This window comes from Pholis gunnellus, assembly GCF_910591455.1.
Source record: "Pholis gunnellus genome assembly, chromosome: 3".
Lineage (NCBI taxonomy): Eukaryota > Metazoa > Chordata > Actinopteri > Perciformes > Pholidae > Pholis > Pholis gunnellus.
In genome coordinates, this window is record NC_136529.1 from 20179036 (window position 1) to 20195057 (window position 16022).

General features: G+C 40.7%; 1 protein-coding gene across 3 annotated transcripts in view; it reads left to right on the forward strand.

Moving 5' to 3' along the window:
• The window catches only part of celf4 (CUGBP, Elav-like family member 4), a gene marked incomplete at both ends in the record, with an annotated part of 71065 nt that extends 62570 nt beyond the window's left edge, over positions 1-8495 (forward strand). The window contains 9 exons of one of the 3 annotated variants that reach the window (XM_079156693.1): positions 906-985; positions 1327-1467; positions 1754-1892; positions 2583-2735; positions 3177-3287; positions 4850-4912; positions 5345-5422; positions 7088-7231; positions 8368-8495. In XM_079156693.1, the coding sequence (XP_079012819.1) occupies positions 906-985; positions 1327-1467; positions 1754-1892; positions 2583-2735; positions 3177-3287; positions 4850-4912; positions 5345-5422; positions 7088-7231; positions 8368-8495 (1037 nt within the window). Of the gene's footprint in view, positions 1-905; positions 986-1326; positions 1471-1753; positions 1893-2582; positions 2736-3176; positions 3288-4849; positions 4946-5341; positions 5423-7087; positions 7232-8367 lie in introns of all 3 variants that reach the window. The other 2 variants (XM_079156692.1, XM_079156691.1) reach the window with 2 other exon arrangements.
• Positions 8496-16022: the final 7527 nt, after the last annotated feature.

The window sequence follows — 16022 nt, forward strand, 5'->3', positions numbered from 1 at the left end:
CTGCACAGAAATGATTTGGCCTTTCAAAGTTGGTGACTTTGCAAAGTTCTCCTTAAACACTCCTTGTTGAGCGATGTCAAAGCGGGCTATTTCACAATCATCAGAGGAGTGGTTACATAAGAATACTGTAGATCCTGTAAATTTAACAGGAAATGCCATTTGAAGGTTTTGCCCACAGGGATGAGAGATATAAACCACCAACACTTTACAGATGAACCCCATTAACCTCATGAGTCAACGTACACGGCTCTGACGAAGAAAAAAGCCAAGTCAACCTTCTTATTAACCACCTAACTTCATGTCACGCCAAAAAAACTGTCCTTTCCAAATGTTGTCAGAGTGCTACACAAGTTCACTGCATGAAGTTCATCAGTGGGCTTAGCAGCCAATCAATGAGGCCCGATGATAACTAAGCCCGATGATTACAGTGGGCTTGATCATTCTGATTCCTCCGTGAAGCTCCATTAACAAGGCCCCATCAGCCAGCTTACTCGGCTAAGTGGGCTTTAGCTCAATAATTACTGGGAACTTGATCATTCAAATTCATCAATGGGGCTTGTCAATAGTAAGCGACACCAGAATGCTGTGGCATTTTAAGCCCCATCAGAGGATCCCAAAGTTGTTAATGGTGTCAGAGTGGCATGTTTAGCCCGCTTATTGAGCGTCGAGCCACACTGACGCAGCAAAAAGGGGGTTTTGGTTACGTTGTTTGTTGCCGCTTTGGAAACTTATCCCGGGTGAAAAACAGGAAACCTTTTACTTGTTGTCTTGTTCCTGGAGATGTTTTGCGGTGATACTGTATGATGTACTTTTCAGAAAAACTTCTCTTTTGTTCTCACTGCCTGTTTTTCCCCTTCGCCATTTTCTCCCCCTCTCTCTCTTTCACTCTCTGTCTCTCTCTTTAGGCTGTGCGTTTGTAAAATACTCCTCTCATGCTGAAGCTCAGGCAGCCATCAGTGCACTACACGGCAGCCAGACAATGCCCGTGAGTACATCCTATCTGTGTGTGTGAGCATGTAGATTTATGTGAGAGAAGTGAGTCACGTAGAGGGATGAGTCACATAGAACTTAATTACCTTCTTAAAGTTGAGTTAAGCTATACTTTATTAATCCCAGTAAGGAAATTTGTCCTTTGCATATGACCCATCCTAACTATATCAGGGTAATGGTTGCCAGCTACAGCTCTGACGCCATTGCCTTGGCAGTAGAGGATGTGTGTGCGAGTGCTGATGGAAGCTTATGTCATGTGTATCTGTATACACTAACATGTTCTGCGTGGCGTGTTTGTGTGTGTATGTGTGGGTGGGCGGATGGGTTGGTGCACAGGGTGCCTCATCCAGTCTGGTGGTGAAGTTCGCCGACACGGATAAGGAGCGCACCATCCGCCGCATGCAGCAGATGGCTGGTCAGATGGGCATCTTCAACCCTATGGCCCTGCAGTTTGGAGCCTACGGAGCCTACGCTCAGGCAAGATGCCCCGCAAAACGTCTTTGTGATCCACAGTTATTCATTCAATGAACCACAGAGATTAAATGGAGTGTTCAAGCCTAGCTCACATGGGAATCTGAAATAGCAAAAGGAGATGTTCTTCATCCAAGTAGGAATACTGTATTTTCTTAGGAAAATACCTCCTTTTATACCCCCACCGCTTTCTTTTTTTCTTTCTTAACTCAATAATCTAAAGGCCTTCTCCTCTTTCTTTACATTATTCTCAACCCTCCTTTAAATCACCTTCTTCTCCTCCACTGTGTAGGTGCAGCAGCAGGCGGCATTGATGGCGTCAGTAGGCCAGGGAGGCTACCTCAGTCCGATGGCGGCCTTCGCTGCTGCCCAGATGCAGCACATGGCCACCATCAATGGCATCCCAGGAGCACCAATGACCCCAACGTCAGGTAACAGTGGGGAAAGACCAAATGTGAAGGGCCTGAGGTGGAAAGAGTACTAGAATATTGTACTCAACTAAAAGTACTTTAATTACATTTTAAAAGTAAAAGTACGATATTTGCGGTCTCTTGGTGCCAACGTTACCGGTAACTAATTTGATTCTTCAACAGTTTCCTCTTGATCGATTTAGGTTATTCCGATCATTTTGGTCGTTAAGACATGCCGCAGTATTCCCTGAGTGTTTCCTTTTTCTCACGTTGCGTTTGTTTTGGTTGTTCTCAGAGACAAACAGTAGTAGCTGTCAGTAGGCCAGGCTGCCATTGGCTCGTGAGAGCTGGGGGCGAGACTGCAGTTACTGCTATTGGTCACTGCTACCGGATACTCCGCGATTTTGCTCATGAGTAGTTAGGCCACATTTCGCATCCCTTGCGAAAGTGCCGATCCAGGCAATTGCCTAGCAGGTTATTAAAATGTGCAGCCATTCTGTCTCAGATTCAGAATGGCTGTTGTTGTCACAGTGAGGGACATAATGGGTCAAGAAATCCGCCCTGACATTTACTGTCTTCACCGGCCCACTGGACCGACCCCTCTGACATTTCCACGAGTTAGTGTCCAGTCAAAGTAAAACTTCTCCATATTGTCCTCGAAATAAACTTACTGTTTCTCTCTGTCTTTGCCCGTCTGACCCTTGGCTGCAGGTGGCAGTACTCCCCCAGGCATCGGCGCCCCCACAGTGACCAGCATCCCCTCCCCCATTAGTGTAAACGGTTTTACTGGCATGCCGCCCCCCCAGGCCAATGGGCAGCCTCCTGCAGAGGCTGTCTTCACCAACGGAATACACCATTACCCTGGTAAGGCCGATACATTCAGGGGCATGTATGCAAACACACAAAACAACTCTCAGAGATACAGAAAACAAATAATAAAGCTGTTTAAATTATGGCTATGCTGTTTACCATGTTAAACCATGACGTCTTGAAAATGAGGCTGAAATCCTCAGAGACACACTCTGCAGTAAAAGCATCCATTGTAGCGGGAAAGTGTGCATGCTGCTGGCTTACAGGCGTGAATAGCCTTGAAGCATGTTCAGGAGGCCGAGGCCAGACGAATTTAGCCCACAGACAGTCAGCATGTCGAGGAGATGAGTGTTTGGCAAAGGTGCTTATGGGGCAGCTGGAGCCAAAGTATGCGCTTGTGTCATGAGCCGTGGCTAGTACCTCATTGGTTTTTGTCTGTGAAGAGGTGGAAGAAAAATATGTCTTTGTTTTTTCTTTACACTCTTGTCTCTCCAGTGTTGCAGGAGGTGGTTTTTAGGGAGGACTCGGAGAAAAACGGCTTGGGCGTGGCTCCGCGGAGTTGTTTTGGGGTTCAGGGTGGCTGCTTCCTCTCTTCTCTCTCTGAAGGTAGCGCTCCTCTCCCTCCTCCCCATCCTCTTACCCTTCTTCATCCCACTTCCCCATGGGCTAAAACAAGGGTCAATACGATTTTGTGAGCTTGTGAAATATTGTTCAGAAATCATTTCAAGGCCTGAGGTTTTATATCATCCTTTGTAAACCTGTGAAAAACCTGCTTGAGAAATGTTATGAATGTTCAGTAATGATTTGTAGTTGTGGATTTTTTTTTTTTTTGGATTCAAAGCAGAAAACTGTGTCATGATCCCCACAGTCTAACTTCAGTGTTAGACGGACTCACACACTTGACATTTACAAGGACAAAATTTGGCCCTGATTTTACAGTTAAAAGCAGGGCAGAAATTCATATTATAATTATAATTTCGGTGTCACAAATGGTGTGGGGAACATCACAGAAATTCCTTTGTCTGTGAATCTTTGATATCATTTGTTCACAAATTCTATTCAGACATTCCAAAATATATTTTTTGGTAAAATTGCTAATCTTTTCCACGTTCACAAACTTTTCGTGCAACAGTTTCCCACCGGTTTACAAAGGATGAAGTACAACTAAGGCTTCATAATTTTTGCTGAACATGATTTTACAAGCTTAGAATATATTGACTTTTATTTGAACCCATACCTCTCTCCTTTCGAACGGCTATCTGAACCGTTTTTCAGTGTTGCTGTTAGTCTACGATGTGTTCAGTGTTTCTTGGGTTTGGTGATAGTGGTGTTTTCAGTGTGTGTACGTGGTTATCGGTGTGTGTGTGTGTGTGTTTTCTCAGTGGTGTATTTAATATGCATGTACTATGTGTACAGATGGGTAGTTATTAAGTGTGGCGCAGCATCTGTGGTAGCAACAAGTGTGTTTAGAATGGGGGAATTTTTTCACGTTTCATTTTTAGATAATTAATTGCATCTCCCACATGTGAAGTGATAGCAACAGGTGCATCCAGTGTTGTGAGTGTGTATTGTAACTGTATTGTCGTATATGTCTAACTACAGTAGACTGTCAGGCAAATCAATGTTCCTTCTTCGTAGGCTTTGTTTATAATAGATACATAAATTCAAAAATAAATGTTCCTTTCCTGTGGTGACAGTGGAGCCGTGTGTTGTTTTTCTATTTTAACTGTGGTCCCTCAAAGTTTTACTTTTCTACTCCTCTGGAAAAATCATGAGCAACTTTTGAAATGCTTTAGGAGGAACATAAAGCAAAAAGCCCAGCAAAAGAGAGAGAGAGATTCTGATTTCAGTTCCTCAGACAGTGAAAGCAAAGCGAGCGGACACCTCGCTGTTCGGATCTCTAACCTTTCTGCTTTTCTTCTTTTTTCTGTTCTCCTTCCATCCCTGCTCCCTCTCACCTTTGTTATATATTACTCTCGCCTTCCTCCGTGCCCTCTCCTCCATCTACATTCTCCCTCCGTCTCTCTCTGCCTCATCTCCTTCCCCCTACACACACACACACACACACACACACACACACACACACACACACACACACACACCTCCATCCATCCGTGCTCCCCCTCCACCACCTCCACCTTCTTCTGTCTGTGTCTCTGGTGGAGCAGCTCAAAGTCCCACCGCAGCTGATCCTCTCCAGCAGGCTTACACAGGAGTCCAGCAGTATGCAGGTCTGTCTGTCACTCTCACAGCAGCACTGATCTGTGTGTGTGTGTGTGTGTGTGTGTGTGTGTGTGTGTGTGTGTGTGTGTGTGTGTGTGTGTGTGGTGACCGAGAGAAAGGAAAGGAGAAAGATTCCTTTGTTTGAATTTCAATTCTGATCATGTAACAATAAGTGTTTTAGTCTCACTACATCAATTTATTCTCTCTGTTGTGTTCACTATGTGTGTGTAACATGTAGACTCTTCTGTCAGTTATCTGATCGATTGCCTGCTGTGCTCCTGCATATATCACATTGTTTGTATGTATCCGAGTGTGTGTGTGTGTGTGTGTGTGTGTGTGTGTGTGTGTGTGTGTGTGTGTGTGTGTGTGTGTGCGTGTGTGTGCTCTAGTCATGACTGTTATCTGATCCGCGCTATGTGTGTGTGTATGTGTCTCAGCAGCGTACCCCGCTGCATACGGCCAGATCAGCCAAGCCTTCCCCCACCCTCCACCCATCATTCCACAGCAGCAACGAGAAGGTAACACACACACTCAAACACGGCACACCAGTCACTCCTAAATATTCATGCATGCCGCAAACATTTACTCATATTTACCTCTCTGTTTGTCTTTAATCCTCTTGCCAATATAGTCCTGGAATAAACACCCACGTTTAAACACATCCAGGCAATTCGCAGTCCTCGTTTTATTTTCAGGCATGATTTCACCTTCTGCCAGTCTGTCAAAAGCAAAAATACTCACACTAACACGGAGTATGGTATCAGTCAGGATTGATTAGAGAAGAGTGACAGCTTGAAATCTTTATTTATTTTGAGCCTTTTAAAATTGAGACAAGTTTAAGATGAAATCATAATGCAAAATAAAAATAAGGTTTAAAGTGTCCCGAGGTTACTCGGGTTATGATGCAGTGGCGATCCCTGCCGGTTGTCGGGCATCTAACTTTACCGCCATTACTGAGTGTTTCAAACTGAGCATTAAACCTACTCATGAACTCAATGACCTTAAAGCTCAGGACGCCCATGCTTGGGACCTTACTGCCCTCTTGTGGAAAATAAACAAAACATTGCACATCATTTAACAGAATTGAACGGCAATTTAAGGAGTTTTCCATCACAGCTAAAACTGTCAAACGACCCAACATTACTGTTCACTAATGGCTGCATGCTAAAATAAAATCTGCACCTCCACAAGTCTTTTTGGAACCCTGATACCAAACCTGATTTCACTATTAATATTAGGAGAATAGGTATCAAGCTAGTTGGTTAAAATAAAAGTCTAGGTTTATAAAAATGGCATTTTCATATTACAATAGATAGGAAAACATCCTTAGTTATTTTCATTATTATTATAGGAGTTTAACTCTCAAAACCTTTGTTTCACAAAATCTATTGCAAGCAATTCTTTCAAATAGTGGTAACGCAATGACTCACAAGTCAGAGTTGCTCACAAATTGTAGATATATTTGTAGATATATGTGTGAGTCCTACGGGGCTCTGACATGTTCATGCACCTGCAGCAAGTATTTGTTGGGATTAGTGAAACTACAAAACAACAAAACAAACAAGAGAGGAAATGATCTTGTGTTGCAGTGTGAAGCTTTAATATTTTAAATTGGGTGAAACGGGCCCCCGCTTTATCAAGAAATAGTACAAATTACTCATCACACTTTCCTCAAGCCCAATGTGACATATTTAAATATCTTGTTTTTGTCCGACCAGTAGTTAGATATTCAATTTACTACAAAATAAGACAAAGAAATAAATCTTGTTTTCGATTATCAAAGTTGAGTAATTGTTTTAGCAAATGTTGCTGAATCCTGACATCACATAATTTTTCCTTAAAATGATTTACTTAAAATCAGTGAGAAGAACTCAAATACAGAAATCTTAACCAAGGTAGCAAAACAGTTTTAACTTTGGTGGAATAACTCAATTCTTCAATATTCAACTTTAATTGGTAGCATCTCTGTGGGAGCAATCGACTTCAGCACACATACCCAAATAATGATGTTATGACACAAACACATCCGTTAACATCACACCCATTGTCAAACGCAGGCCTCTTGGTTCACCGACTAAAGATGCACATGGCCTTTGCCCCTTATCTCTTTTTTCTCTCTCCCCGTCTCTCCCCGTCTCTCCCTCTCTCTCCCTCTCTCTCCCTCTCTCTGTCTCCGTGTGCAGGACCAGAGGGTTGCAACCTGTTCATCTACCACCTCCCTCAGGAGTTTGGGGATGGAGAGCTGATGCAGATGTTCCTGCCTTTCGGTAATGTCATCTCCTCCAAAGTGTTTGTGGATCGGGCGACAAACCAAAGTAAATGCTTTGGTGGGTAAAAATGAACAAACCAAAAGATTATTGGTTATTTATTCTGATTATTCTTTTTTACTAATCACCTTCTTTACCGCAGTCAACACCCCCTTCCTAACCTCCCAACACCCCTCCCTTACAAAAATTAAAACAAAACAGTGGAGAATTTCTCTACAGTTGTGCAAAAGCTGGTTGTTACTCAAAAGAAAGAATAGAGAATGAGTTTGTTTGAATTTTTCTATTAATCATTAAAGCTGTTTTCTTTTGAAGCTCCATCTAATTTATTATATGATAAATATTTCAGTGATATATGTAACTGCTATAATGCTTACATCAATAGCTAATAGACCATGATAGAAGTGAGTTGTTTTAATGCCATGTTTGCACAGTGACATTGCCACTGTGCTCTTTATGACATATGCATACAAATGCTGACTCTCCGTCTCTCGCTTACTGTAAGAAAAAGCAATGCATGCCGAGAGTATAACAGTTGCTCTCGCGTGCAGAGAGAGAGAGACTGCTGTCTCACTTTATACCACTGACAGCACAGTTCAGCCGAATGTATAATTATGCGGCAAATTATAAATGGATTGTGGAGAATATTTAATGGAGAGTCCGTCAGGTGCAACCTATTTTGCAAAGTAGCTTTTGCTCGTTAATACAACACAACATTAATGTTGTATTATTCATGTTGCAATTTTGAGAAGCAAGTTGTAATTTGTGATTTGACGCTTTCTCACTTTTAAGTGGAAATTAAAAACCGAAAATTCAATAATAGCACAACCACGTTGATGTTTTGGTTTTACATCCCATCACCAAGTTCATATTGTGATTTTGGTTGCATGCAGTGCTCTGTTATGTGGTACATTGTTGTTGTCATACTGTATGCTAGCTGTAATAATGCTTATGAAGTGCCGTATTACATAGTATTTGTTTTATCAATGCTAAAAGATAGTCGTGTTTTCATTGTTTTATGTACAGATACAATTATTTCATTCTTATAGTAAAGTTATACATTACACATTCATGTAAAAGACTGCTTCATCTTTTTGGACCCATCTTCATTATCCTTTCTTTTGTAACCCCAAACTTCCGTTGCCTCTTCATCTAACCACACCCTCGTCGTTCTCTCCTTGTTTTGGTCTTTCCCCCAGGATTTGTGAGCTTCGACAACCCAGGAAGTGCCCAAGCTGCCATCCAATCTATGAACGGCTTCCAGATCGGCATGAAAAGACTCAAGGTGCAGCTGAAGAGGCCGAAGGACGCCAACCGCCCCTACTAGCCCCCCGCCCCAGCCAGCCGCCGCCACCCTGGCGGCCGGGGCAGCCGTTGCACACAGGGAAGACAGGTCAGACCCCGACCCCGACTCAAAACATTTGTTGTCATTTCAGTCTGATAGCTGATTAGCTGAACCAATGCATGCAAAACCACTGCATATTATATTGACAAATGCTCAAATGGCAAGCCCATTCATGGCACCGCCTGATGTTCTCTCTGTAACCTTTTATGAATGTCATAAAACATCTGCAGATGCCTAATAACTCGCTGATCATCGGCAAATTGCTTGTAAAGAAGAGTGATGAAGATTTACCACCTTGTTGATAGTTCAAGTACGCATTTGTAAATGTTAACTCCACCTATGTCGTTATGACTCATTATTGTGTAAGAGTTATTGTTACGAGTTATCCCACGGGCAGCAGTATATGCTTAAGTGAAACACCCCACACATTTGAGGACAAAACTTTCAAGTTAAACATAAAAATACAAAGCCTTTTTTGTAATCTACAGTCAGATGACTAACAGTATATGAAGAATCAAATGTGAAATGCAGTATTTTATTCCTATGTTATGAACTCTATACCCTGCCAATCATTCATTCATTTTCATGACTGGTTGAAACAAACAGAGCTGTAGGAGTATTTACTTACATGAAGCCTCCTCTATTTGTAGAACAGCTCTACAGTAAGTGACCCTGTATGTTACCCTGTAGGTAAAAGTTAATTGGTAATAGGTTCTGTGTGTTGCACAGGGAAGGAATTGCTTCCAAGGGAGAGGCATTTATTACCCCTCAGGCGGGTAATTGTGCTGTTCCTCTTTGTCTCCTCCCTTCATCTGTGTGATGGAGAGTTTAGGCTGCGTCGTTCATTCAACACTGATGACTTCATTCAAGGGCAACTTATCACCCACTCACAAACTAACTGAACCATACCAGACGGTGTCCCGAGGCAAATCACTGCGAGAAGAATAGTGCAATCTCATATCAATGTGTCACAAACTATGTGGCACCGTTACTTTTGACATATAAAAACATTTTCAACAGAACGGTAGTGAAAACATCTCTTTTTGATTTCATTTTCTTTTTACCTGAGACTGACAGTTATTACAGTGTTTGAAATGTCAACTGATAAACGAGCGTACAGGCATTTTTGCACTTGCATTCCCAGTTTTATTACATCTAAATGGTAATAATAAACTATTATGGTCAAGAGTTATTAGACTGCGAGTATTCAGACTGCAAGCTGGAGAACTTCTTAACTTCTAATGACACGTGACGGTTAAGGTGTGTCTTGATTAAAATCCCTTCATCATTTCAAAAACAGGATTAAACGGTTTGATTTAAATAAAAAACAAAACGTAATTGTTCTTCACATAGGAGATTACAACAGCGTCACTGCCAGGAAGATCAATTAATTCTCTGCAGGGTGAGCACTGATTTGTTTTCAACATTGTCTCAACCACATTTGAGGATGGATATCTTTGTTTATCCATCCCACAACGTAGAGCCTTAGTGCCAGTGAAGATGCTTTAGAGAGGAAGGTGTCCTGTAAATATATATCCCACTGCTCCATCTGCATGTAAATAAAATACAGCAAGTATCATCAGCAAACGCGGACACATAAGGAATAAAAAACATCTAAATTAAAAACAAATATTTCCCCCGTTAATGTTCCTTTAGCTGTCTGATGTAATGTAGAAATGTGGTCTCTTATGAAATAAATGTTTGTTTCAGCCCAGAAGGACAAGCTGTCTCTTTGAATTGTCTCGATTCAAGTAAATAAACAAATCAACAAAAAACTATACAAGCATTTATAGCAAAAATTAACAAGATCCAGATTCTACAGCCATAGTGGCTCTGACAGCTAAATGCTAACCTCAGCATGCTAACATTACAATGATAATGCTGACATGCTGATGTTTGGTAGGTTTACTGTTAACCACGTTCACCATCTTAGTTCAGAGTGTTCGAGTGTTGCACTAAACACAATGTTTTGCAGGTGATGGTCATGAACCAAACAATTCAATCCAAAAACAATTCACCACAAAAGACAACCTGTTGGTGGCGCTGGAGGAATAATCTAGTATCAACAAAGTCATTTAGACACAGCGTCTAAAAACATGGATGTGTGTACAAAACGTTGATGGTGAGATATTTCGCTGAATAAGGGAAAACTTTGACCCGCAAGATAAAATAGTCAGGCGATCACCAGTGTCATTAGGATTAATCCTCTGGGCACCATGAACATGTGTACCAAATTGCAATCCATCCATAAATTGTTGAGATATTTCACCAAAATCTAAAAATGTCAAACTCATGGTGGCGTTAAAGGAAAAGTCGTGGGAACCCCAAAGTTGGTAGGATTCATCCTCTGGGTACCATGAATGAACATGTCTGAACCATCTCATGGCAATGCAACAGTTGTAGGGGACTGACCGACCAACTGACAGACCGCCATTGCCATCCCTGGAGACACATCACTAGCTAAAAATGTTCCTGAAATCATATGCTTTACAACCTTTTAATGTGCATGAACCACCAAGCGTCTTTTTGCTTCTTTTTGTTTTTGTTTGTTTTTTACATATACCTTGACTGAAACGGTTTCTATTTCTTATTCCAGGTTTTGTTGAGCTGAATCATATGTTGACTTCTTGCTACCCGCCACTGAGTGCAAACTCAACATCTGGACCACTGAGGCTGCTTCAGAAACAGAGGAGAGAGGGAGAGAGAGAGCGATGACCGAGTCAAGGACACCTCCTTTTGGATGTACTAAAACTTTGGAACTCAGAGAGAATTTGTACCAGCCTGGTTAGCCCCGGGACCCTTTTTTTCTTCTGCACACATATACACACCTCTTTCCCCCACAAAACCCCTGCTTGAATGACAGCTACCTTTTCTGGACCACAAATACTTTTACTTGAACAATGAGGGACAAAAAAAAGTAAAAGAAACTCTATCAGACCTACTTACAATGACCAAGCCCACTGAACTCTTAAAGGAAACATGGATGTCAAAAGTCCAACAAGAACAAAAACTTTTTAAAAACTGAATAGAAGATTGCCGTAGGAGATCTTTCTGTGAGATGGTTTGAGTTTGGGGCAATTGACTTTTGAAGACCAATTTATAAGACTTGAAAACAAGAAGGGACAAAGAAATTCTCGGAGAGAGAACAAAAGTAGGGAATGTGATATTTTCAGGACACAAATTGGCTTCGATTTGGGATTGCCATCTTTAGCTCGGAGTGCCTGTCCGTTTCCAGGGGATACCGTTGCCAAGGAGAGCCATAGCAACGGTCTCCAGGGAGTCTTACCTGTCATTCCTTAGTTGTTTTAGGGACCAAAAGACCAAACGTTTTTATTGCTGAGGACTTGTAGCTCTAATATACTCGGACCACTGCATCTCTTTCAGTCAGTGTTAACTGGTTGAAGAGTTGCACTTAAAAAAAAAGTGTACATTTCAAATATATACAACACATGTATATATACATATATATTGCTGATATGCTTTTTGAATACAGGCAAAACTATTTCAGATGACCAAATGGGGTCTCTCACTTCGCTAGTTTACAATTACTCAAAATGTTTATTTTTTTCTCTTCTCATTTTGTCTTGGGAGGGATGGCGAGTGCATGGGAGGGGCTGCTCCGTATCACAGCCTTATCTTTTTTAACTTGACATCCTAACCTCATAGATAGAATAACATCAGAAACGTTTGAAATATATGAACTTGTTTATATTTGCAGTACATATATGTATAACAAGCATTCAAGCAAATGTATTCATATATACAGTATATATGGATAAATAGGTATTAATCACAAACAAATATATGTATTTATATGCACATATTTTATATATGTGTGTCTGTATATAGAACGGCCACTGACTATGTTGAGCTGTAATTTTTTGTAGATTTTAGCTGGAGTTTGAAACATCGCTCTGCTTGGGAAGAATTGCAAAGCTGGCAGCTCCCAAAACTGCAGGCATTCCTATCTCTGATTACCTATATGCTGACACACAATATATTGCTAAAAGATACATGTGTGAGAATACACATATGGTGTAAATATTATCTGAAAATGCAAAAAGCCACATCTCAGTAGCAGGCTTTAAGAGAATCAGGCTTAATGATTTTAGAGGAAAAGGACAATTATCTTCGACTCTATTCCAAACATATCTTTTGAGCTTACACACACACACACACACGCACACACACACACACACACGCACACACACACACACACACAAACTTCTCTTTGAAAACTTGAACCAAAATGAATACGTCTCACAACCCTTGCTCTCTTTTGCATTCAGTAAAGTGCATGTAGCGTATGGGCTGTCACCATGTCAAGGTGTGCCTTGTCACCTGCAGAATCTGCCATCAAGCACTGTGCTCTCAGAAAACAAAGAAGAAAAAAAAAAACTAAACACACACCACTGCAAGCAGCCAACGCGCTATTATGATGTCAAAACTACAGCCAGATCCATATCATTTGTCAGCTGCGTAGAGAGCTTCAGTCTATGTCCAATATAACAAACCATCAGACCACTGCTGGTCCATCAATGTCTCTGAAAAAAGAAAGAAATGCATTCAGAACTAATGTAGACCCATGCGATTACACTTGAGATAAAAGCGGGCATTAGGTAACCTGTTAGCACAGGTACTAACTATCAGAGCTGTGTGCAGGGCACCTGTGACTATGTTCCACTGGTTGGAGTCAGAACTGGGGTAAAGTTCAGGGTTTTCAACTGGCATGACTTGGCTTGATATGAGAAGTGACTTTAACATTAGGTTTTAATGGTTATGAAGGGGATGTAATATTGATGAATATGTTATAATTAGAGAGCTGGCTTCCCACTGAAGAGAAAAAGGGATGTACTTTCCCATTCGGCAGTTAATCTGTGGATCTCTGCTGGTACTACTTAACATGAAGCATATCCTTTAGAAGATGTTATATTGCCTTATGTTAGGTTACTGTTAAAAACATAATGAAACTGTGGAATGAAGCAATAAGAGTGGAAAGCCATTTACGCATTACAACCGCTGTATCACTGAGGCTGGTTTCATATTGCTTTAACATACAGTTTCTCCGTCTACAAAAATGGTATTAACACCGACTATATACCTGCTAAAGGTCAACAGACTTGGATTTATTGGATCCTGCATTCAACACATATTCAGCTGGTGGAGATTACTCAATGAATATTTATATATATGAATATTTATAAGGCTATATGACACTTTGGAAGACAATGCTTCCTGTTGGGTGCTGTTACTAGTTTTTCCTATAAACTGCTCATTATTTCCCTAGTGTCTGTGTCTAACCTTTTTAGCGCATTGAATAATTTAACATTTACCTTCCAAATCCAGTGAGGCTATAAGACGCCACTACACATCCCAGGACGTCGCCGTTGCTCTGTATGTGCCACGTAACAATGCCCTGACTGTGGCGCACAGTGCAAACCAGATGACCATCATGATGGGTTTTTTGGCTCTGACAGTATCCGCGGTTGGTTTGTACAAAACGTCTTGTACATCCGCCTGAGCTGCCTTTGAGATAACAATATCATCCGAAGCTAAATGTCATGAGTCTGGTGTCCCTGATCGCCACACTGTGTGCCCTTTGACTGCCCCTCGCTGCTCTGAGAAAATTGAAAAAAAGGGTCGACACGGTCCGTGCTTTTCTAATGGTTTGTTTGAGCGATCACTCATGTCTTTCACCGAGCCCATGTTTTCATGTCGAGTCAAATGAGGGAGGGGAAGCAGAACGACCACGGGAACTAGAACGCCAAGCACCTCTTCTTCATTTGCTCCAACTTTAAGCTGCAAGTTTACATGAGAAAAGTAAAACAAAGTATCAAAAGTGGTTCAAAAACAACAAGAAACAGAGCAGAAGTTTGAATATAAATATATATATATAAATATATACATAAACCGATGAATATACTGTAAATTGTTTCCTTTTTTTGCTCTGTTTTCCTCTGTACATAGGTTTGCATATTTTATAGGACTTTTACTTCTATCTACAAGGACTGGATAAAGTACTTTAAATACTTAAAAAAAAATATATGAATGAAAACATGATAATGCTCATTAAAACCAGGTACAAAAAAAAAAATAGTCGCTAGGATACGGTACAAACTGTAGGACCTGACCAAGGCATTTATCCAGAATACAGTCAGGGAGAGCATTGACCTCAGCTAGAGTTTAGACACACGTTGACCTATTTTATAGAAAAAAAAATACTTTGATGGGTTCTATTCATTTATCTATTTGTTTAGACATTTATTTATAAGTCATGTCCGAGATAATATGCATGCTTTCATGGCATTATTTTTCTATGAGTTGGTATGTGACCAAATAGTTTTTATATGACATGCATGGGCCACTGTTGTGGTCCACAGATGATCATCGTTCCTGTCTGCAGGACCACGCCTTCAACACTTCTTTGATGACGGAGAAAAAAACGCTCCTATTGACCAAGTGATGTCAAAGACAGATTTTTCATCATTTATTTATGTCTTTATTTATTTATTTATTTTTATTTATTTATTTATTTGTGCTGTTTGATTCAAGATTCGAGCTCTCGTATTGCAACTTGATCTGTGTGCTTGTTAGTGCTACCTTGTATCACTACGTCACATATTAACACATGAGTATTGGCAAAATGAACTTCAAAAACTGATTTTACGATTTCTTGCTGCCGATAAACTATTCAAAACAATGCAGTACGATACTAAAGCCTTATGTATATTTGTAATTATAAATTCATATTGTTCTGTTCCAAAAATGTAGCTTTACTAAAAGATTGTCAACAACAAAAAGATGCCAATTGGAGGATTCCTATCATTTTGAGTATCATTTGATTCCATCCTGAAACCTTTAAACCAAGTGAAAAAGCGGACAATTCCTACTTAAACACTCCCTCACAAACCAACTGTTCAATCAGATATGTAACACACAAGAAGAAATGCCTTGAGGTCACTATAAAGTGCTGCTAATGTGTAAGGAGCTAATGTCTGACGAATTACTGATCACTGATTGACTGCCTGCATAAAGCATCAGTTTTGATTCTTCAAACTTCATTCCCCTATTCCCATCTTGCTTTGTATTGTTTGACAGAGCTCTGATCTTGTTCAACTGATGTGTTCTACCGAGAGCAAAATTCAATGAAAACTGCACTATCTCATCAAAAGAAATTGAGTTACTATCATTCTTCTTAATGCCGTTCGCAGTGGTTTTATTTCTAAAGCTAAGTAGTGTTGCTAGAATCACATTTTCCTTCATATGGTTTTCAAAGTATTCTGGAAATCTATTTCCCAATTTCAGCACATACGGAGGGTGGGGAAATGAATGTTGCATATTAAGCTTTGCCGGGTTCCTGATGAGCTAAGCTTCCGATTGGGCAGTGCGCTTTAGGCTCCCGCCCCTGTCTCTCCAGACATTCTCTGGTCCCTTGAACTCTTTTTTTGTAATTTTAAATGAATGATGCGTCTCAGCTTAGCCCAATAATAAAGCACAGTCTAGAATAAA